Here is a 23,792-nt window from a genome sequence, read left to right on the forward strand (position 1 = left end):
ACTTGAGCCTAGGCACTTCAATATGGAATGCAAGTATCCCAGATGGTATTTTAACTTTCTATGCCAGAGTCTTGTCCTCTTAAAAAAGAGAGAGAGATAGAAAGGAAAGGAACGTTATAAACCAAATTAAAATTTTTTATCTTCCCAAAACAATGAGCAACTAATGTGAATATCTAATACTTCCTTGTCCTGAGATTGACAGGCTTTTAGAAGTTATTTTAAGGGTTACTTTAATTTGGGGACTTGGTTTTTCTTTGAAAAGATTTTAAACTGTTTAACTAGGTTTGGGGAGGGGAGAGTTTGGGGTTTTTTTGTTTGTTTGTTTGTGTTTCCCTAGTTTGCAGGGTCACGAGAAAAGAAGTTAACCTGCATAAAACTTTATCAAAACTCTGGACTTGCAGGCTCAGAAGAAAACTACTTTTCAAAAGCATCACATTTCATCCCTCTATGAAGAGTGCTCCATTACACAGATGAATTAATTTGTTGTGGTTTAGAAGTATGGAGGAAAACCTAATCAAATATTTAAAATCTCTGTACTTATTTAATCCCAAGACTAGCAAGGTCCTGTCCACCAAAACCATTGCACCAATACAGAATGTTCATGATTCCCATTGAATAAGTTGCTTCTGGGCTCTGCTGTCAAAACCTGGAGGCTCCAGAAGCAGGTGGGCATGTCCTTGCTTTGCTCCCCCCTCCCCCACCATTGTCCCTGACTTGAGAGATCCAAGAAGAGTAGTGTTTTTGAAAGTAAATGTGAGGTTCACTATATACTTTAAAAGACTCTCTTTCTTCTGGGGATGTATTTGAGATATAGTGGGTTTGGAAGGAGGAGGATGTATCAAAGTAAACATTTCATGAGCTTCTGCTTTGCAGTTTAACTTACTAAATAGACAAAACCTCTGAGTATTTCCTGTGTATCTTAAAGGACCAATTTGTCACGGGCTCCTAGTCCCACTGCCTATGTTTTTCTGACTACCACATATACATTTTTTTTTTCAAAACGTGAAAGCCACTCATCAGGTGTGAGACTGGTTTGTGTTTGCCAGCATTGTGGCATAATTTATGGCACTACTGGTTTTCATTCTTTATGCTTTGATAAATGCTGTATAATATCAGATGCAGAGAACATAAAGGCCCTTTGGCTCTCTAGGGAATAGAAGGCCCTGGAGTGGAGGAAGGCAGACTCTGGCAAAGGGCTTGGAAAATGCTTCCAGTCCTAATGGAACTTGTAAGTTCCACTTGCTGGTTTTCTTTAACCTCAGCTTCATTGAGGGTATGTTAGCAAATCATATTCGTACATACGAATACTTTTAATAAGTTTCATGTTGGCATCTACCACATAAAACTCATTTTCCCAAACAGCTCTTTTTTGAAGAAACTTAGCAGTTCAATTTTCACACAGTAAATAGATTGGTAGAAGGCAGAGAGTTGAGCAACAAAAATCTAAATAAGCAAATATGTATTCCTGGTGCTGCCTGTGTAATATATTTATCTACCAACATCCATTACACACACAGGTGTATGCATAGCAATACATTATGCTAATCATTATGTATGATGTAAGGAGGAGTAAGAGTTCTCGCTTTAGGGTTGGCACAAGTAGGATTGAAAACCATGAGTTGAAGTGACCACACCATAAGACAGAGTACAGAAAGCTATATAATATACACATTGAGCAGTCTACTTGCTGTGATGGTTGAGCAGTAATGAGATATAGACTCCTGCCTCACTGCTGCTCAGTGTCATCTGAGAACTGGCTGCTTTGGCACCAGAAAGGCAGATTCTCAGGCTGCTTTACAGATGTACTGAATATGAGTCTGTGGGTACAACCCAGCAATCTGTGTTTTAATAAGCTCCTACATTTCAACATTACATCCAAATAAATTTTATGGCTGCTGTAGTTTGAGAACAATTGCTCTAACCTGCAGTTCCAAGGCCACTTCAATACTCATGGTAGTCATTTTTATTGAAGTCACAGGAGAAGAAGTGGAGCATCAGACAGATTAAATAATTTGCTGGAAGTCATACTGCTAGCCTTATGGCAGACTGGATTCAGTCTCATTTCTGTTGGACCACGCGTCATCTGTGCGCCTCTCTCTGCTTTCTGCTGTGTCATCCTAGAAATGGTTGCCAGCCATTCCCCTAAGACTTCTTTCTTGGCTTCCTATTTGTCATCTCTTTCTGCTTGACTTAAAAAAAATACTTCAACCATTTTACCACTGACATAGTGCCCCACAGTTGTCATCATTGTCATGCTGAGGTTAAATGACACTTTTTTTAAAAAAAAAAAAGACTTTTTTATTTATTTGAAAAAGTGACAGAGACAGAGATCTTCCATTTGTTGATTCACTCCCCAAATGGCTGCAACAGCCAGGGCTGGCCCAGTCCAAAATCAGAAAGTTGAAACTCCATTTGGGTTTCCCGTATAGGTAGCAGGGGTCCAAGCACTTGGGCCATCTTCTGGTGCCTCCCCAGGCACATTAGTAGGAGTTAAATTGAAACTGGAACAGCCAGGACTCGACCCAGGACTCAAAATGGAAGGCTGGCCTTGCAGCTGTGGCCTAACCCACTGCCACAAGGCTGTTTTGTCATCATGAAATGATCAGTTGACATAAATCAGTCCATCAGCATATCAGTTCATATTTAGATTTGGGGTAGGGAAGGAAACACACCATTTTTTAATGTGAATTCAGTTCTATTAGTAAGTGTTTATTAGCCAGCTACCATTTGCCAGGTTTTTTGTCCTGTGCTATCAGGTAGTGGGGCTCAAAATGTAGTTCCTGGACCAGTAATATCAGCTGGAGACTTGCTAAATATGCATATTGTCAGGTCCTACCCTGGAACTGAAACAAACTCCGGAGTTGGAGTCGAGCAATTTGTGTTTTTAAAAGTCCTAAAGATGTGGCTGACATGTGGGGAATGAACTAAGAGATAGAAATCAATCAATCAATCAATCTCTCTCTCTCTCTCTCTCTCTCTTTCTCTCTTTCTCATTCTGCCTTTCAAATAAATAAATCTTACTTTTTTGCAAAAGAATAGATAAATAAGTAAAATATACACCCTGCATATGATTCTAATGCACACTAAAGTTTGAGAACTGCTGCTATAAGGGATATGACAGTAAACAGTCTTTACTGTTTTATTCAGCCCACTTGTCACTGACTGAATGCAAACTGAGATTTCTGATAACTAAGAGATGACAGTAGTTCATGATTTTGCTTTACTATGTCTGCAAGATTCAGAAATACCTCCTGCAGCAATTTGTGGGTTTGTTTTTTTTTTTTTCTTTCTCTTTTAATGAATCGATTACTCATTTTTAAAACCACTTACAGAAAAGTCCGTATGTTTCAGATGGCAATTACACTTTCTTTCTCTCTCCAGGGGTCCCAGTTGCAAAGAATTCACATAGAGCTGAGTTGTTTTGTTCATACAGGCAGTCATTTGCCATGTGGTGAGATTGAAAACAGACTAAATACAGGGTTTGGATGGTGATGTTGTGGACAATGGTGATTAAAGGAAGGGTAATGTGGAAGGCTGTACTTCTTAAACCACTCAGGGACCAGAAATTCTGGATCATAGTTGAAAGATATTGTGACTATATTTACAGTCAATCATTCATCCTTTTCTCCCCAGATACCCCATTTCAAGAAAATGTATGTCATCTTCAGATGTCCCACAAAGATTTCTCTCTCCAGTGTGCTTTAACATCTAGAAGATCAGGAGTGCACTGTGGTGAGTTCACCATCACAGGACCCCTGAGATGCACACACCGAGGGCACCAGGCATTTAGTGTCTCAGAAGCCTTGCCAATGCTTACGTTTCTGGATCTCATCTATGAAACAGAAAAAAAAATTGTTTTTAAGATTTATTTACTTATTTGAAATTCAGAATTAGAAAGAGACAGAGAGAGAGAAATCTTCCATCCACTAGTTCACTGTCCAAATGGCCACAATGACCAGGGCTGAGCCAAGCTGAAACCAAGAGACTGGAGCTTCTTCCAGGTCTCCCATATGGGTACAGGGACCCAGGCACTTGGGCCATCTTCCACTGCTTTTCCAGGCACATTAATAGGAAGCTACGTTGAAAGTAGAGCAGCCAGGACTCAAACTCTTGCCCGTATGAGATGCTGGGGCTTCAGGAGGAAGCTTAACCTGCTATCCCACAACACCAGCCCCCAAACAGAAATTTCTAGTACTTACAATTGACATAAACTAGAGGATTCCTCTTCAGACTGAAATATTTTGACACTTTCCCTCTCTTCCTGCCCCATCTCAGTTTTTTCACAAGTTTATTCTGGCTCCTGGGTCAGGTAGAGTTACAGAAACTCAGACCTCAGAAAGCAGTAACCACATCTGCCTGGTGAGGGTTTGATGTGTTAGCATTTTGTCAGGTCCCTAGGCCTGACTGGTCCCATTTCTCCATTAGTGTACATAACTGAGAACTGTAAATAATTTTTAGGTGAAGTCTGACCTAAAGTCATTTCATTTAAAATGATATCAGGTCATCTGAACTGTGCATATATGATATTCAAATACAGGATTTCTTAATGGCTGTATTTTAGCCATTTGCAAGGATGGGGAACATCCAACCCATGGGCTATGTGAGACCCATGAAATTATTTGGTCTGCCCCTGCTAAGGTGGAACTGAAAATTCAATCATCTATAGCAGGTTAATTTTTAAGTGGGTAATTTTATATGACCTACTAATGATGTTATAAATATACAAATGACCCTTGGCAGAAAGGGGTCTCCTGCACTAAAGAGAGAAGGGGGGAAGTAAAATTCACAAGATTATATAGGCTATCCAAGTTTCAGTAGTATCCTGGTTTTTGTTATTTAATGATCTATAGTGAACTAGTTTGAAAACTGTGGCCACTGCTTAGGTGATGCGTATAATACCCTGCAGTAGTTTGAAGTAGTCATTGTGGACTCTACCCAAACCTAGAGCCACAAGGGGCTGACATTCAGAGGCTTTATTGGCCACTCAGGAGAACAATGGGTCCAGTACAATAGAGAAGCACATTCAAAGCTGGCCCCACCCGACTCCCTCCCGGTGCTCTTGAGTCACTCTATATCCTGAAGACATGAGGGCACCCCCAAGGAGTCTTTCAAGACTCTGCAGCACAATGCAAAACTCTCATGGGAGGGGAAAAGGGAGGATTACTGAAAGGAAGATAGGCCCTATAGTTAAACTGACCTGAATCTACCACCAATAAAAGAATTTAAGAATAACTGCTTTGTAAAATTGTAGGTTACTTGGAGCATATGTAAAAATATAATCCCAGTGGAAAGAACGGGGCCATCAAAGAAGGAGGTACCCTTCTCCGAAGGGGGGAGAGAACCTCCACTTTGACTATGACCCTATCGGAATAAGATCAAAGTCAGCGAACTCTAAAGGCTTCCATAGCCCTGGCAACTCATGACTAGAGCCTAGGGAGATTACTGACGCCATGAACAGGAGTGTCAAATTGTTAAGTCAGCAACAGGAGTCACTGTGTACTTACACCCCATGTGGGATCTGTCCCTAATGTGTCGTCTAAAGCCAAGTGATGCTATGACTGGTACTGAAACAGTATTTTTATACTTTGCGTTTCTGTGTGGGCGCAGACTGATGAGGTCTTTGCTAATTATATACTGAAGTGATCTTTTGTATATAAAGAGAATTGGAAATGAAAAAAAAAAAACAACCTGGTGTTAAAATGGAAATGGCATAGAAAATTAATTAATTTGAAAAAAAATTATGTAGGATCTCTGTCTTTAATGTGCTGTACATTGCTATTTAATGCTATAATTAGTAATCCAATGGTAGTTTTTTCACTTGATGTTGCTATATGGGCAAAATGTTGAAATCTTTACCTAATATACACTAAACTGATCTTCTGTATACAAAGAGAATTGAAAATGAATCTTTACACGAATGGAAGGGGAAAGGGAGAGGGAAAGGGGAGGGTTGCGGGCGGGAGGGAAGTTATGGGAGGGGGGAAGCCATTGTAACCCATAAGCTATACTTTGGAAATTTATATTCATTAAATAAAAGTTTAATAAAAAAATTGGAAATGGCATAGAAAATTAATTTTTTTAAAAAAATATTATGTAGGATCTCTGTCTTTAATGTGCTGCACACTGTTATTTAATGCTATAACTAGTACTCCAACAGTATTTTTTTCATTTCGTGTTGCTATATGGGGGCAAACTGTTGAAATCTTTACCTAATATATACTAAACTGATCTTCTGTATATAAAGAGAATTGAAAATGAATCTTGATGTGAATGGAAGGGGAGAGGGAGCGGGAAAGGGGAGGGTTGCGGGTGGGAGGGAAGTTATGGGAGGGGGGAAGCCATTGTAACCCATAAGCTGTACTTTGGAAATTTGTATTCATTAAATAAAAGTTTAATAAATGAAAAAATATATATAAGACAATTAGAAATGCATATTTGATTGGAGAATTACCAATTTGTGCCTACCAAATTGGCAAATATTTTTAATGATCATATCCGATATTAACAAAGGTGCAGGGAAATAGGTGCTCTTGTGCACTGGTGTTGGGAGTGTAAATTACCTGTAAGGCAACTTTGTAACTTTTCATAAACCCAAATTGATGATGGATAGGGAGACAGCATATAGGGGAATAAAAAGAGATGATCAATGGATGCATGATGCATGAATGTAGTAGGTAGGAAGTCAGATATGAGCTTATGTGTGTGTGACAAAGGCCTAAGGAGACATTTAGGTCCAGCATATGTATCTCAAAGGCATCCTGATAACGTTTCAGGGGCAGTCCAGTATTTGCATCTGCCCTGCCCCTTCTACTGGATAGCCTGCCAGGTGGGGGTCCCCGCCCCTTCTGCCTGATATCTGCATTTCAAATATCCTGCTAGGGATCCTGATCCTCCAAGGGGTCCTGCCCATCCTTCCTCTAACAGGGGCGACACCACCCAGGCTTCCCCCATCTGATAACTGCAGGGGGAAAACTCAGATAGGAGTTTTTAGTATTTACATCCATAAAGTCTTTTGTTTCAGGAGGAGATGTGAGAAGACAAAGACCCATCCCCTTAAAAACCTCCAGCCTCAACCAGACTGCGTGCTCAGCCCTCTGCCTCTCTGCTGAGCCACCCACCTGGCCTGGCCAGGTGTACTCTCTCCACTCAACCATGTAACCCTCAGGCTGAGCGACTGGGCACTCTCTCTCAGGTTCTGTCTGGAGAGGTGCCCATCTGTTCCTACGGACGTCCCTACCCTAATAAACCTTGCTATTTTGCTTTCCACTACTGTCTCACACCTGATTTCTTTCTTGTGTGAAGATAAGAACCCTGCCATTCACCAGTAACAAATGGATAAATACAAAAGTAGATAGAGAGTTTTAGTATCTTTTGACCCAGCAATTACATTTTTGAGATACTTATTGCAAAGAAGAGAACTATACGAAAGTATAGCTACTACACTCTTTGTCACACTATTATCCATAATGTTTAAAAACTAGAAACCTTTAACAGGGGACTGGAAATCCGCAGGTACTGGATGAATTCCCACCCACACATGCTGGAATCCCCCTTCACTGCCACTCTTACCATCATCCACACCCCCAAGAAAACAGTAAGGAAACCAAAACTTAATATCTTAATTTGGGCAAAATCAAACAACCAAGGTAAAGACAGTGTTTCAGTCTTTTGAAGAATCTTATACAGGTTCCTGCTTTTTTTTTTCCTCACTAAAAATCAAGACCAACTTGTACAGATTCATGATCCTTATCCTTCATTCTGAAATCCAAAAGACACCCCCCCCACCCCCGACACAAAATCTATAGACAACAAAACATGGTCTGAACTAATACAAATCTAGAGTTTGTAACCATTTAGTGTGAAAATTATTACATCTTACTCTAGGACTATTAATGTATGACTAGCAGGTGAATTCATTAGGAGTCTCATATAATATATAACTCATATAATACATTTAATATCATTTCACCTTTCTTAATTCTGAAAAAGTCCTGAAATAACATTTGGCCAGGAGTTTCTAACAAGGTACATATTTTGGACCTATAACTTCTTCTCCAGGAAGAAGAAATTAGCATGTATGTTAAAGGTTAAATGAACAGTGCTTATGGACTGATTTCTTTTTAACATTCCAAGGGTAGAACCTAGTGTTTTCCATTACAGTGAATTCTTTTTTAACCTCTTTTTTCCTTTGCTGCCACTGAGTTTACTGTGTTGGAGGATGAGTATTAATTATTCTTCTGAAGAGAGTTAATTATGAGACTAGAATTAGCTTCAACTAAAGGAGACATTTAGAGGTCTCTTCTAAAGATTTATTTATTTATTTATTTGAAAGTCAGAGTTACACAGAGAGAGAAGGAGAGGCAGAGAGAGAGAGAGAGAGAGAGATCTTCCATCCACTGGTTCACTCCCCACTTGGCTGCAATGGCCGGGGCTTCGCCAATCCGAAGCCAGGAGCCAGGATCTTCTTCTGAGTCTCCCACATGGGTGCAGGAGCCCAAAGACTTGGGCCATCTTCTGTTGCTTTCCCAGGTCATATCAGAGAGCTGGATAGGAGGTGGAGCAGCCAAGACTCGAACCTGCACCCATATGGGATACTGGCACTGCAGACGGCGGCTTTACCCACTACGCCACTGAACCAGCTCCTAGAGGTCTCTTAAAGATTATGAGGAAACCATCCAGCTTTTAAAAGTTGTGATTCCTGTGACCTAACATCAGTTAACTTGCAACAAACATATATTATGTTCTTGGTTTTAATGCTTCTCTTTCCTGTTTGGACATTTCAAAGGACACAGTCATCACTGGAATGTGAGTGGCTAGGGCAGCAGAAAAGATGAACAGAACTATACCCTGCCACCATGAAAATGCCACCATAGAGAACACTGTTTCTCAGTATTATCTATACAGTGGAAAAAGTAAAGCCCTTTCTTTTTGTGAATTTTTAGGGATCAGTTCAAGAAGTGACAGTTCAGCTCATTGTCACCCAGCAGGTGGCGCTGTGAAATAGAAGGATATGACAGTGCAGGGAGCTGCTTTTCTGCTCCACAAACCCAGTTATAACATTAGCAAATACCCACATGATTTGGGCACTTAATAATATATCATTTGACATCCTTGAAAGTTTCCTAAAGGTCCAGTGCCTCAACCAAGTTTTGTTCCATTTAGTTTCACATCTTCTGTAAAGCTCCTTCTTCCTTTAAGATCAGCTGTGCAAGTGTTCACAGGGTGCACATTGGCAGAATGCACTTCTAGCATTAGTGGAATCACTGAGCACCTTTTAAAAAGCGCACTTCTGCTTCTGCACCTGGATGTTAAAATGGATCCTTTCTTCCATTTGCTGGGAAGGCCATACCCTCCTCATCCAAGTGTAGACGTTTTTACTGCCTTTGCTTGGGGAAGGATCCATTAACTACTTGAATGCATTACCTAATTTGTGCAGCAGCCTTAACTGATCCAGCCATTAGCTGCTCAGCTAATGCCCCACTCCTCTGCCCAGGGCCAGCATGTGTGGAAGAGAAAGGGAAGAAACAATCTGTTGTATGTTGCAGACGTTTCTTTGGGGAGAGACACTTTCCTCTTTTGTGGTAGTGGTGTTTTAGAGTTCTGACACAGCAGCAAGTTGAATCTGTGTCACATTCTGAAGACTGATGGGGTTCCTTCAGGCGGCAGTCTCCTGGGGCACCAGAGAGTTTGTGCTCATAAGAACGTTCACTGCTTTTTCAGACATTAATAGTTTCCTGGCATTGCCTATCAGGAAATGTCGTCATGGTCTGGAGGAACCAATAAAAATACAACTAACCTGTTTTGACAGATCTCTTTTCTGCCAGAAATTTTGGAATTTGGCATAGAAACGGGGGCAGAGTGGAGAGCCCATCCATTTGTGAAGACGTAAGCAGAAATAGTGGATTTGCCGTAAGAGAGAGAGTTGCTGTTTGCCCTGGACATGAGATACAAACTCGAAAGCTGTCCAGCTCATTTTGACAGACTTAAGTAAAAAATCTGGTGTGATAGGGCAGTTCAGGTCTATAGTACTTTGGGAGACTTTTTTCTCATTTTTTTCTTCTCATTTCACACATAATTCTTAACTCTTTTGATCCTCATAATTCATGACTCATTTGATCCTCAAAGAGAAAACTCACATTAAAAATTAACAGCATTTGATTATGGATACACACATGGCAGTGCCATAACGTATACAGAAAAAAAGACCATGGATTTGGATAATTATTACCAAATGGCTGACACTAAATGCTTTTGCTCTTGCGTATTATGACCAGAGCACAGATCTGAGTCCCATTAATGTGAGAAACAATGAATGTTGCTCTTAGAATGGTCATTGACATTAGATTTGGTTATGGGAGGTGGTCTTCAATTGTTCTTCCTCACCAGTTTTTAGGGGGAGTTGATCACCTTAATACTCTAAGAATGTGATCAGAATGAACTGATAAGACACATCTGAAGTAATTGTTTGGCCTCTCCTAACCAATGGAATAAAAATGTTTTTTCACATTAGTGTTGCTTTTGAGTACTCTGCTATTTCTTAGGACTAGAACTTTAAATAATGTTTCTTACTGGTCCAACCAGTTTAAGCTTTAGCCTAAGTACACCGAAACCTAAGTACATTTTTGAAGTTCACAGATTAATCTTATGCTCCTTTAAAAGAATGTATGAGGTTATAATAAGATGATGCTGCAACCCATCAAAAATTGCCTATGAGTGAAGAATTAACATCACCAATAGTGTGGTTTTCACCATGTATGATTTTACTTATTATACTCTCTTTTGTATAATTCCTTTTTTTGTTCTGCTCTGTTGCTCAGTTATGTAGATTTAAAAAAACCAAATTGTACAAAAGAAAAGGATTTGTTTTGTTGTTAGTTTTAAAGAGCAGCTACTCATTTGGGGGAGGGAGGACAGGGTGTATTAGCATTTCCTAATTTCCTTTATATAGTGGGCCCCTACAGTTGTGCCATTTCAGACATATCACAATATATGCTGATGACAAGGAGAAAAATAATGGCTTTATCCTGATTTTCTTTCACCCACTCCATCTCTTAAGAGCCTGCATTTGCTATACAACTATCTGGGTATTGCAGAGAAACAGAGATCAAGAGGAAAGGAAAAAGACTTTCCCTGGTTGGAACTGCCTCATTAATAGTTGGTTCCCTGCTCAAAATGTCATGTCTCATCTTGCTGTAGCCTGGCAGTTGAGGCAGGGCAATCAGAGAGAGGACTGTTCCTCTCCTGAGCCTGCCTGAGTTTCAAAGCATTCACTGAAACTCCCCTCCGTGGAAGAGAGCATGGAGGAAGTTCTTAAAAACCTAAGGGCATAAGTCTTCCATGCGGCTGATTCCAGTCATAGTCAAGGCTTGTGTTTTGATTTCCTGGGGCCAATGCTAGAGGCACTCACTGGTCTTTCTTGTTCCATGCCAGGCCTTTCTCTCACTCTGCTCCAAAACTGCCTTTTCCTGTCTAAGACTGATCCTCCCAAACTGATCCTTACCACTTTTTCCTCCTAGCTTCAACTCTATTCTCTGCACTGGTCTCTCTTCCTGTTATCTCCATCTGACCCTTGATTTCCTCCTTGAAAAGAATCTCTGTGATAATCTTCAACCTGACTATATAAGTAGAGGTCTCAAGATTTACACTCTTTGGACATCCAGCAATAATTATTCCCCAGGTGTGAACCAGTGACCCATCAACAAAGTGTCCTCATAAAGACTTTGTACTAATTCCATTTTTATTATTTGATATCTCAACCCATGTACTGACACTGAATTTAGAGGACTTCTGCCTACAGAGATTCATAGGATCATTTATCCCTGTGGCAAACTAATTAGCACATAGTAGGCTAAACCTGTCATCTTTGGATCATCCTCTTGAGTGTTATGTGCTATGTATTTTAGGGCAAAGCCCTAGACAGTAAGCTCTAAAGGGCTACTGATCTTGGCTCTTCCACATCTCATGCCCCAAGATTTTTCAGCTCCATTTTCCCAACCTGTGGGTTATTCAGCTGGAAAATGAATGGGCTATTTTCTCAATAGGGACCTGTTCCAGTTGCTTCTCTGCATTTCCAAGTCTGGACTCAAACTTTCATGGCTCTGAGAATTCTCCATGACTCGAGCTTGGAATTCAAGTAACAGTTATCTCTGACTTATTTCCTGTCATTTCCCCTGCCTGTGGTCCTAACTAATTGTTCTCTGATTTTCTCCCATGACTGACTTCATCCACTCAGTGTTTTCAATGATCATGTACCTTAACCATGGCCAGTGCTATGGTGCAGCATGTTAAGCTGCTGTCTGCAGCACCAGCATCCCATATGGGTGCCAGTTTTTGTTGTAAAGTTGTGATACCTTCTCTGGCATTCAGTTCCAGTAGTTCAGCTGTCATCCAACCAACCATCCCTCCCCCGCTGTACCTCCCAGCTGGTAATTGTAACAATTAAAAAAATGTTGCTGTGTTCCGTAAATACAAGATAGCAGAAGTGTCTGACTCCACCTGCTACTGTGTCATCATTTATTTTGGACACTTTGCCAAAAAATAAAGCTTCTCAAACTCTAGGGATCCATGTTATATTTAATCAGAGAAATAATCCGCTCCTTCTTCCATAAACGACCTACCCCACTTCCTCCAACTTCTCGCTGAAAACCACCAGAACAAGTGGACATTGAAGCTACTTTTTTCTGGGTCTGATATTGTAGCATGGCAGGTAAAGCTGCTGCTTGTGTTGCCAGCATCCCATACGGGCACCAGTTTAAGTCCCAGCTGCTCCACTTCTGATCCAACTCCCTGCGAATGGCCTGAAAAAACAGCAGAAGATGGCACAAGTGTTGGGGCCCTTGCTACCCATGTTGGAGACCTGGTTGAAGGGAGTAAACCAGTGGATGGAAGATCTCTCTCTGTCTCTCCCTCTCTCCATGTAACTCTGACTTTCAAATAAATAAATAAATTTTGGGGGTAGAAAATGAAGCTACTTTTTTCTGAGTAGGGAAAATAATAATGATGGTTTCATGTTTGATTAGCACTTCTTAAATTATTTTTGATCAATTTAATTAACAGGTAATTTGAATCATATCAGAAGCAAAATAAAATCACTTATTTGTATGCTCATAATAAGATGGAAACTATCTTTTTTTAAATATAATCTACGTGCCGCTTTTTTTTTTCTTAAGATTTGCTCATTTATTTAAAAGATAGTTACAGAGAGAGAAGGAGAGTGAGAGAGAGAGAGGTCTTCCATCCACTGGTTAACCCCATAGATGGCCATAATGACCAGCCAGGGCCACGCTGAAGCCAGGAGGCAGGAGTCTCATCCAGGTCTCTCATGAGAACCCAAGCACTTGAGCCATCCTCCACTGTTTTTCCTGGGCACATTAGCAGGGAACGGGATTGGAAGTGGAGCAGCCGGACATGAACCAGCACCTACATAGGATGCCGGTGCTGCAGACAGCGGCTTAGCCTCACTGCCACTTTTTAATAACTGTGTTTCCAAATAGTGGAAAGCTAATACCAGGCATCACAAGTTTAGTCTGTGGGCCAGTTCTCATCTACTCTCTGTTTTTATGAATAAAATTGTATTGGAACTTTAGCACACATTTGTTTATGTATTGTTTGTGACTACTTTTCTGCCTAACAGCAAAATGGAGTTGTGATAGAGACTGCATAACCTACAGAATCTCTATCAAGCCACTTACAGGGAAAAAAAAAAAAAAAAGAATTGCTGAACTGAGACAGCAAAATTAAACAAATTTTCATATCGCTAAAGTGTACATTTAAATACTAATTAAGTAACTACAGCTTCCTGCAAAATATTGGGGTTGAAAAGATTGGGACGTAGGGAAACTTGTTAGCTTAGATCACAAAAAAAAAAAAAAAAAAAAAAAAAAGAAATCTCTAGGTTTTTCCCTTCAGAGCTTTAGTTCAAAACCAAATAAGGAACTTGGACACGGGTACAAGAGAGGGAATTTTATGAATAAATATCTTCATTTGGTGCAGTGTGTTAGGGCTTCTCAAAGAAGGCCAGGAAATTTTCATTGCCAGTGCTCAACCTCCAGGGAAACCAGGAAAGAGCTTTCTAGTCTCCCTGCTAACGTGACAGCCAATGTTCAGGTCAACAGCAGGACACATGCTGGACAAGACCTCCCATTTGATACTTCTGTGCTTCTTGGCACCTGGAAGACTTACCTTAAGAACTCTCTCTATTCACTCTTGTTAAGCCCTTGTGTCTTTCCTTGTAAAACCCTGGAGTTCAGCATTCATTACCTCTCTCCCCTTTGATTTCCCATGGGTTTTCTCACATCCAGAGGAAGTAATGGTTTTCCTGTTTCCTTTCTGTGGGGACATTTTGCACATTGCGGTTCTCCGTTTTTTTTCAGTCTTGCATGTGAGTAAAAGCAAGTCATCTTACACAGCTAACTGCGGTAAAAAGTTTGTGGGGGCCTTTTTCCCCCCTTGCCTCCTCCACAAGTGGAAAATATGAGGGAGATCCTGTTTATGTACGCTATAACCTCAAAAGGAGCTGATATGCTGTTGTCATTAAAGACGAATCCGAGCTGTTTATCCTGCAGTTGAGTACCAGAGCTCTAAATTTGAAAGCCCCCCTGGGCCCTCCAGGCACTGACTGTGGAAAGCTCTTTGCAGCTTTCCCAAGGCTGCTCTGCAGTCAAGCAAAGATTTCTGCTACTGAATCTGCTCCTTGCACTCTGGGAACCAAGAAGATATCAGTATTGTGACTTTATAAAAAAAAAAGGGGGGGGGGCTTCTTCATTTGTAGTAACTTATTCTCTGAATTCTGTTTTACAGAGGCCTTTTCCACTCCAAAATGTAACTTAAATGCAAACTCTTGTTCTGCTCTTTTCTCTAGGTATCTCTTATCATGTTCCAAAAATCCTTTTGCAAATTTGTTCTATAGCCAGTATGTTTGGCAAATTGCAATACTGAGCTTTTTCCTTTTCTGATAACCAATAAAAACTGTGCTTTGGAAATACATCTTCCTTTTCAAGTTTGGTCTTCAATTTCTTTCTTTTTATAATTTCATTTTCATAAGAAATTTTTATAAAGCTATATTTATATAAAGCTATTTCAACTTGTTTTATTTTTTCATGATTTCTTTAATTCATCCATGTTAGTTTTTTTTTGTTTTGGTTTGCCTTTAGGGCAAACCTAGATTTCCTGTATATGGTTTAAATTAGAAACTAGTCAAACCCAGAAATGGCCAGGGAGTCTCAAGTACTCCCTGGCTAGCTTTTGCTAAAAGAGGCTGTATCAGTGCAACCTGCTAATTTCTCAGATAACAGATTCCTAATGAGATGGGCACAGCTATCTCAAACATGGCAATTACTGCCACAGAAATGGATATGGAGGCAGGCCTCAATCTGGCTCTGGTCCCTGTGTCCTACACCTACAGGAGAGAAAGGTTTACGATCATGAGGTAGAGATTTCACTTCTTTTTAGGAAGCTTATGAGGAAGGACCATAATTTGTTCTTTGAATTTATCTTCCTTTTAAAATTCTCTTTCCTTGGAAGCTTTATTACATTTCTTAAAATAATTTCTTTCCTTGATAGTCAAAAGAAGACACAAATTAGAAGCCTTTGTAAATCTGGGGATGTGAAAGGGGATGAAATTCTAATGGCCCATAGTTATGAGGATAGCAAGATGAGAGATTGGGTATAATTTTTTTTAGAACTTCGGTTTGTTGAAGCAATAAGGCTGTTGAAGTTAAGAAGTTGTAAGAAAGGCTTTTAAATACAGAGCAGCACGAGGTTGTTTCTTTGCTTTACTTGGAACTTTGTATGTAGAAGTGATGTAGAATTTGGGGAGTGGCTCCTTGAACTCTGATCCTTGTGTGATGTCCTGCTAGACATTTCCTTTACCCATCTCATGCCCCTCCTGCCAAGATGTCAGGTTCAGAAGTGGTCCTAAGGGAGGTGCAGCCTTTCCTAAAACCACTGGGTTCCTCTTTCAAGATGAACTTGAGGAAGGCCATGGATTAAGCAAAGCCTGCTTATTAACCTCAGGTTACTTTTAGGGCCAATTTCTCTCAGCCCTTTTTCTTCTTAGTGTATAGTTTTGGCAAGAGGCGTGGAAGGAAGGCTGAAGGCTTTTCTGTCCAGACCATGATTTAACTTCACACATATAGGTATTATGTCATCCTAACCAGAGGCTAGTTCCTTATTTCTCTCTCCTTCTTGTCTGAGTTTTTTCTCTTTACTTACTACTCTCATCTTTGTTCACTATTTTCTTTCATCTTCTGTCCTTATTACACTAGAATTAAATGAAGCAATATCTAGAATATGATATAAGTTCTCAGAAAAACTGCATAATACTTGCTTGGCAATAACTAATCTATGAAGACAGTTTATAAATTTGGGGAGAATTTCATACCATAATGGTAGTTAACAGCCTTGAACCAGAAACCTTCACCTATTGATCCTTAACCTTGGGCAACTTATCTCTTTGGGTCTCTGACTCTCCTTATCATTAGAATAAGACCCTTAAACTCTGCAAGCTTCTCAGGCTAATCTTTCCTTCTCTGGAAGACTGAGTTTGATTCCAGAAATCTTCATTTTTACCAAGCCTGCATTTCAAAGTTCGGTGGCCCTCAGACCTCACTTTGAAGTATCCCAAACTGTATCATTTCTAAGATCCCTCCCTCTCTAAAATTCTGTGTCCTAAGTGCTCCTTAAACTGCATGGCTTTGAACAGCAATGTTTCCTGCGAATTCACTGTTCCGTCTGCCATATGTAAACGGGAGGAATGTATTTGTTAATTATCTTGTCTGGAGAACCCTGAAATGTAAACAGTAATTTTGATCAGGGTTAAATACTTTTCAACCTTGCTCACAAGGGTATTGTCAGTTTCATTCCATTAATCTCTCATCATATGCCTATTTCTAGAAATATTTTTATTTCCTCTCTAAGGGCCTCTAAGGTGCTTTTTGTCTTTCTGAAAGAATGTTTAAAGCCAGAGCAAAGTACTAGGGCTTACACTTTTGGGCCCAAAAACTGAGTTATTTTCTGACTCACCTTTTTTTTTTCCCCATCATTAGCATTTGCTAAGGCCCTCTTTCCAGACTGTATTCTTTGCTATTTCAGTTACACTGCAAAATCCTAACAATGGTTTGCAATATCCATCCAGTTTCTTATGACATGCTTTCAAGATTTGTCCACCCATTAAATGTCAGTCTTTGGAGTCTATTTTCCTGGAAGCATATACTTCTTTGTATTTTGCCAGACTGAACTCATGGTATACATCATTGTCTATTTTTCTAATGTCCATGGATCTACTAATATTGTTTGGCCTTCCTCTGTCTATCCTACCTTCTCCACATTTAGTGCCATCTGAAAGACTTATACATGTAATGTCTATACCAATTCCCAAGTCATTAATAAAGTTGATTATTAAGACCTTTTATACAGCTATTCCAGCTATTGTTTCTGCATGGCATTGTGTTCTATGTAGAATACAAACAATGGTATCTTTTCAAATTAAAGTTCAGAAAGAAGATGTGTCTTCCCAGAAGGCCCTTTACTGTTCCCCATGAGAAATTAAAACTCTCATTTAATTAGGCCTTTTGGTACAAGGCTAGCCAGGGTATGCTTATATAAGCCTGTTTACAGATTCAAGTTAAGTTTCCCAAGGTCATAGGCAGCTATATTTGTGTGTGTGTGTGTGTGTGTGTTTTTTTTTTTTAAGATTTGTTTATGTGAAAGTCAGAGTTATGCAGAGAGAGAGAGGTTATTCATCCGCTGCTTCACTCCCCAATTGGCCATAGTGGCTGGAGCTGTGCCTATCCAAAGCCAGGAGCCAGGAGCTTCTTCTGGGTCTCCCACGCGAGTACAGGGGCCCAAGGCCATGGGCTATCTTCCACTGCTTTCCCAGGCCATAGCAGAGAGCTGGATCGGAAGTGGAGCAACCAGGACTCAAACTGGCCCCCACATGGGATGCTGGCACTGCAGGTGGTGGTCTCATCCGCTGCATCACAGTGCAGGCCCTGGCAGCTATGTTTTGAATTTTGCATCCTTTGGAAAAGGAGTGGCTGCTTGGATAGCTCTTACTTGACATGCAAGGACCTTAGCTAAACCAGACTTACACATATTGTTTATAGGTTCCATGCAAATGGTGAGGCACCATCATGCATAAACTTTCTCTGTCATTATCCATGTGAGTTTACAAAACAGTACTGCATGGTATTTTTAGTAAGCAGACCTTGAAGGCATGACCAAAGTCATCTTCTTACTTTTTAGAATTTGAGGAACAGAGATGTTTCATCCTTCAGAGTGTATTAGGGAAGCAAGGAGATTCAAAAATAAAAAAAAGTAGCAATAAAGGTATTTTAGCAAGTAGGCCATGCCTGGATCTATTCTTTAAAGAGTTCATAATATTAAAAAATTAATGGAAGACAGTATGTATTTAAGACAAGCAGGGGGTAGGCATCGTGGCATAGCGGGTAAAGCCACCGCCTGCGATGATGGCATCCCATATGGGTACTGGCTGAGTCCCAGCTTCTCTACTTCCAAAACAGATCACCTGCTAATGGCCTGGGAAAAGTGGCAGAAGATGGCCTAAATGCTTGGGCCTCTGCACCCATGTGGGAGACCCAGAAGAAGCTCCTGTCTCCTGGCATCCCTGGCTCCACCCTGGCTATTGTGGCCACTTAGGGAGTGAACCAGCAGATGGAAGATCTCTATGGCTTTCTGTAACTCTGATTTTTAAGTAAATAAATAACTCTTTAAAAAAGGAAAAAAAAATAGGATTTAAGGAAATGAAGAGGGGAGAAGAGTAACATTCCAGGTAGAAGAGTTGTAAGGTAGTCCTCATGCCCAAAAGATGTAACTTAGAGAGTAAATAACACAGAATGAGATATAGAGATACAAAGAATAACAAGGAATTGTTAAAACAGTTTCATTTGTTCAGACTCTGAAATAGAATGTCTACAGTATAATAAATTATTTATTATTCTAACCACATTGAGTTATTCTATTTATAATTGGGTTCTGGTTTGATAAAATTTCATCTCAGCATTTAGGAATATAAATGTCATATTAATGGTAATATATTAGTCCCATACCTTAATTGGAGCATCTGAAAAATAAATTGACTTTCAAAGTCTAAAAGTTTATTGGACAGAAAGTAACAGTTCTTAATGAAGTAAAATGTCTGATAGAAATACAGCATTTAATATCAACCTGCTTATATTTTAGCCAACAATTGATTAATATAGAAACATTGAGCAAATTTAGAAACTTTGTCTAATTTTTTTCTATTTTAATTCTTAAGACAGAACAATGACTAATACAGTGTAGTTGTTTTAGTTCTCTCTTGCTGCATAACAATCTACTCCCAAATGGAGAGGTTTAAAACAAACAAGTTATCCTGTCTCAACTGGGTTCAGCTGGGTGACCCTTCTGCATGTGGTGTGGCCAAGATCTCTCTGCAACAGACTTCAACTGAAAGTTCTGTGAAGGCTGAAACGTACAGAATGACCCCTCATCAGCTGATGACTTGCCAACTTGCTTTCAGGACTGCAAAACTGAAAGTCGCAAGGCCATAGTAAGACTTCCTTATACCCAGAAGTCATGGAGAGTTACGTTTGCCTTGTATTGGACAAAGAAGTCACGAGCCAATAGAGAGGGGAAATAGTGGCCACTTCTGATGGGATGAGTGGCAGTGAACTTGTGGCCATCTTTAAATACCATATAGTTACTTAATAAATATTTGTTAACTGTTTATATGGATGTTTTATTTTGAAGTTCTTTACTTCCTTGGTTGCATTGGAGTGATGTTTATATTTTCACTTTGTAGAAGAGTTTACTTTGTAGCTCATCAAAAGTAAAAAGAAGGCTTTTTATAAAAGATAGATTGATTTGAAAAGCAGAGTTACAGAAAGAGAAAGGAAGAGACACAGAGAGATTATCTTCTGTCCACTGGTTCACTCCCCAGGAGGTTGCAATGGCCAGGGCTGGGCCAGGCTAAAGCCAGGAGTCTGGAACTCCATCTAAGTCTGTAGGGCCCCAAACACTGCAGCCACCCTCCTCTGCGCTCCCAGGCACACTAACAGATAGCTGGATCAGAAGTGGAACAGCCAGGGGTTGGCATTGTGGCATAGTGATAAAACTGACACCTGCAATGCCAGCATCCCATTTGGGCCCCAGTTTGTGTTCTGGCTGCTCCGCTTCCCATTAAGCTCCCTGCTAATGGCCTGGGAAAAGCAGTAGAAGATGGTTCAAGTTCTTGGTCCCCTGCTACCCATGTTGGGGACCTGGAAGTAGCTCTTGGTCCAACACTTGCCATTGCGACCATCTGGTGAGTAACCAGCAGATGAAAGATCTTGCTTTATGGGTGGCAGGCCTATTAATGGCTGATCTGTACAGTGATCTGCCCTCAAGGAGACCCAACAGGCCAGTCCACTGCAGTGGCTTTCAATGTGGTAAGCCTGGGCTTCAGCAGAAGACAGCTAGTGAAGAGCCCTGGCAGCTATGCCAAGAGTTGGATCACTGGAAATGGACCTGCCCTGGAGTCGAAGGATGCCCAGGTCAGAGCCACAGATCTTATTGGCTCTAAGCTGAAAAGCCCTTCACTCAGCCCAGCTTCCAAAGTGACCACTGCAGCTGAGGGGACGGCCAAGCAGGGTCAGCAACATTGCAGGCAGAACTGTAAATTTCTTGTTAGAGATGCCCCCTGCCTTTACCTGGCCAGCTCTCCTCCCAGGCCAGCTAAGTAATGAAAGTCAACAGAGTGCCTTTCCCTAGGAGGTTCACACCTTCCTTAGGATGTACCCCATGTGAAGAGATATATAGGTCTGGGCCTCTTAACTTACAAGGCCTAAAGCCCGCCAGATTATTATCAAGCCCCTTCTATAAGGTTCTATTTGCCTCTCAATTAGAAAACTTAATTGTAGCTCAGACAGCACCTTTCTTAGCTCCTCTAATAATGACTCTGTCCTTTGTTCTAGACCCTGTCTAGCGCACTTGGGCCTCATTCCTTTGTAATCATAACCTCTACTCTACCACCAATGGCTCTACTCCCAACCTGTGTGTACTGATGGTCCTCTTCCCCACTTAATGCTGTATAATTGTTCAGACCTGGTTAATGCCACTCTTAGGATCACTGGTAACTATCTTCACCCTGTCTTTTATGACCTTGTCTAAATATGATCAGAGTCGGCAAACTTGGAAGGTTTCCATAGCCTTGGCAACTCAGGACGAGAGCCTAGGGTGGTTACTGGCGCCATAAACTAGAGTGTCAATTTGTTGGGTCAACAACAGGAGCCACTGTGCACTTGCTCCTCATGTGGGATCTCTGTCCTTAATGTGCTGTATATTTTGATTTAATGCTATAACTAGTACTCAAACAGTATGTTTCACTTTGTGTTTCTGTGTGGGTACAAGCTATTGAAATCTTTACTTAATATATACTAAATTGATTTTCTGTATATAAATAGAATTGAAAATGAATCTTGATGTGAATGGAAGGGGAGAGGGAGTGGGAGAGGGGAGGGTTGCTGGTGGGAGGGAAGTTATGGGAGGGGGAAGCCATTGTAATCCATAAGCTGTACATTGGAAATTTATATTCATTAAATAAAAGTTAAAAATAAAAAAAGAATTTCAAAAAATAAATGAATAAATAAATAAATAAATGAATGAATGAATGTTTGAGGTGATGGATACAGTAAAAAAAAAAAAGAAAAAAGAAAGATCTTTATCTCTGTTTCTGTCTCTCCCTCTCACTCTGTAAGTCTGTCAGATAAAGAAATAAATCTTAAAAAAAAAGAAGAAGAAGAAGGAGAAGGGGAGAAGGGGAAGGAGAAGGAGAAGGTAGAGGAGGAGGAGGAAGAAGAGGAAGAACAGCCAGGACTTGAACTGGCACTCATATGGGATGTCAGCATTGCAGGCAGTGGCTTAATACCCTGCAGTATTTTATCATTCCTGTAAAAATGTAGATTATTGATATTTTGACAGTTGTAGCCAACATCATTTTTGGTTGTTAAAACTCTTTGTAATGGTATAAAGTCAGAATGGTCTTCCAAATCCTCTAATTTTCTCTTCATTGTAAGTTTCCATTGTTTTATCTGAGATCATTTGATTTCCCAAATTATTAAATATCTTTATTCACATTTTAGAACAAAAATTAGTACCATGACAAATCCCAGATTTAGGAGGTTATTACCATTCTATAATTTCTATGCCTCATTACTCTTATAGTAACCTTAAAATCAGTGTCACGATCTAATATCTCTATTATTTAAAAAGAAAACCTCATATGGAATGAAATAGATGCAGATGTAGCTTTTTCTCCTGTTTTCTTTTAGTTAAAGTATAATGAACTCATTTAGTTAAAGTATAATGAATATAGGTGATGTGACCTGTCAAAAGTACACAGGAGGTTTTGAGAAACGTATGAAGACTGGTTTGGAGGAAATGGAAGAAGCAACTCCACCTTGAGAAAAATTAAACATATCACAAAATCAATAGTTCTCTTTTAACATTTACTGCTTCCCTCTGCTGAAACAAGATAGCCATTATTCTGAAAGGTCTAGGCGAGAAATATATATAGGTTTCTCAAACCTTAATGAATTTGAAAAATCACTCGGGGAATGTTAAAATACAGATTCCTTTGGGCATTCCTGGAAAATTCCGGTTTTAAAGTTTGAGGTGCAGCTCATGATCTGAATGTATTCCTCTGCATGATAAATATGCATAAGTGAATTGTGGAACTCATTTTTGAGAAATTCAGCCTAAAACTCCTCCTGCCAGTCCCAGAAACTGGTAAGGTTTGAAGGGTTGATGTCTTGTCCTAGTCTCCTATTGCAAGAGACAGTTTAGGTAGAAGGAAAACAGTTTTTGGGTTCATCAAATAATTAGAATTGATGTCATTTCTTGAGCAATGTCAACTAATTCTTTGTTTGCATTGGAGCTAAAAGCCTTGTGCAAAAAGATATGGAATGTTTCACCAGTCCTTTATTACCCTAATAGGGCATGAATGGACTTTTTAACTCGGCCCTATTTTGGGATAGATGTGTATACTTTATTGCCATGGTTACCAAAGCAATCCCTTTGAAATCAGCTTATACTGCTGTCCCAAAGAGTTAGTTTAGAAAACATTAACTGGTTTTAGATCTGTGTTTGCAGAAGATGAAGGAGTCACATATTTCCATTATTCCTCATTTATTTATTCAAGAAATGTCTATTGAGCATCATGTATGAGGAAGGCACTGTTAACAGTCAGTGTTATATCCATTAGTCTTGCTGGTCTTAACATTTTCAGGTTTATCCCAGAAATAAAGATGGAAAATAGTGGATCACTTTTCTTATAAAGCATTTCTCACACACACACACACACACACATATAATAACTTATTATTCAAAAGACATACTAATGGTCAGTTTATGTCCTTGGAAGCCTAAGGTATTCTTTGAAAACCCAATGTCATATTCATGGGCAGACATTAATCTTGTTTCTGAAGAACAGCCACTTAGAAGAATCTGACTGTACATAGTACTCTTTATCATCCATCTGTTTTATGTTGAAAGGCCTTCTCTTTGTGTGAACTTGGGGGATAATAGCTCATGAAGATTCTTCGGTTTGGAACAGAGATCTTCTAGTGTGGCCTTTGCATCTTAACTGTTGGCTCTTGAAGCCTGCACACCACAAAAAGCTCTCTAAGAAGTGAATTTTTTATATGCTTTCATGAAAATAAATTATTTTCTTAGTCATTTTAAAGCAGAGCTTCTCAGCAGCTGCACTTTTGACATTTTTTTGCTGGTAAGTCTTCATTGCAAGGACTATACTGTGT

At 39.9% G+C, this 23,792-nt stretch overlaps 1 protein-coding gene across 8 annotated transcripts in view; it reads left to right on the forward strand.

The window, feature by feature from the left end:
* The window catches only part of COL8A1 (collagen type VIII alpha 1 chain), a 603,924-nt gene that overhangs the window by 458,206 nt on the left and 121,926 nt on the right, over positions 1-23,792 (forward strand). The window contains exon 1 of one of the 8 annotated variants that reach the window (XM_062206900.1): positions 3,653-3,732. The exons of the other annotated variants lie outside the window; for them this stretch is intronic. Within the exon in view, the coding sequence (XP_062062884.1) occupies positions 3,669-3,732 (64 nt within the window). The 5' untranslated portion in view covers positions 3,653-3,668. Of the gene's footprint in view, positions 1-3,652; positions 3,733-23,792 lie in introns of those variants that run through there. 8 annotated transcript variants of the gene reach the window in all.

This window comes from Lepus europaeus, chromosome 2 (genome assembly GCF_033115175.1).
Source record: "Lepus europaeus isolate LE1 chromosome 2, mLepTim1.pri, whole genome shotgun sequence".
Classification (NCBI taxonomy): Eukaryota; Metazoa; Chordata; class Mammalia; order Lagomorpha; family Leporidae; genus Lepus; species Lepus europaeus.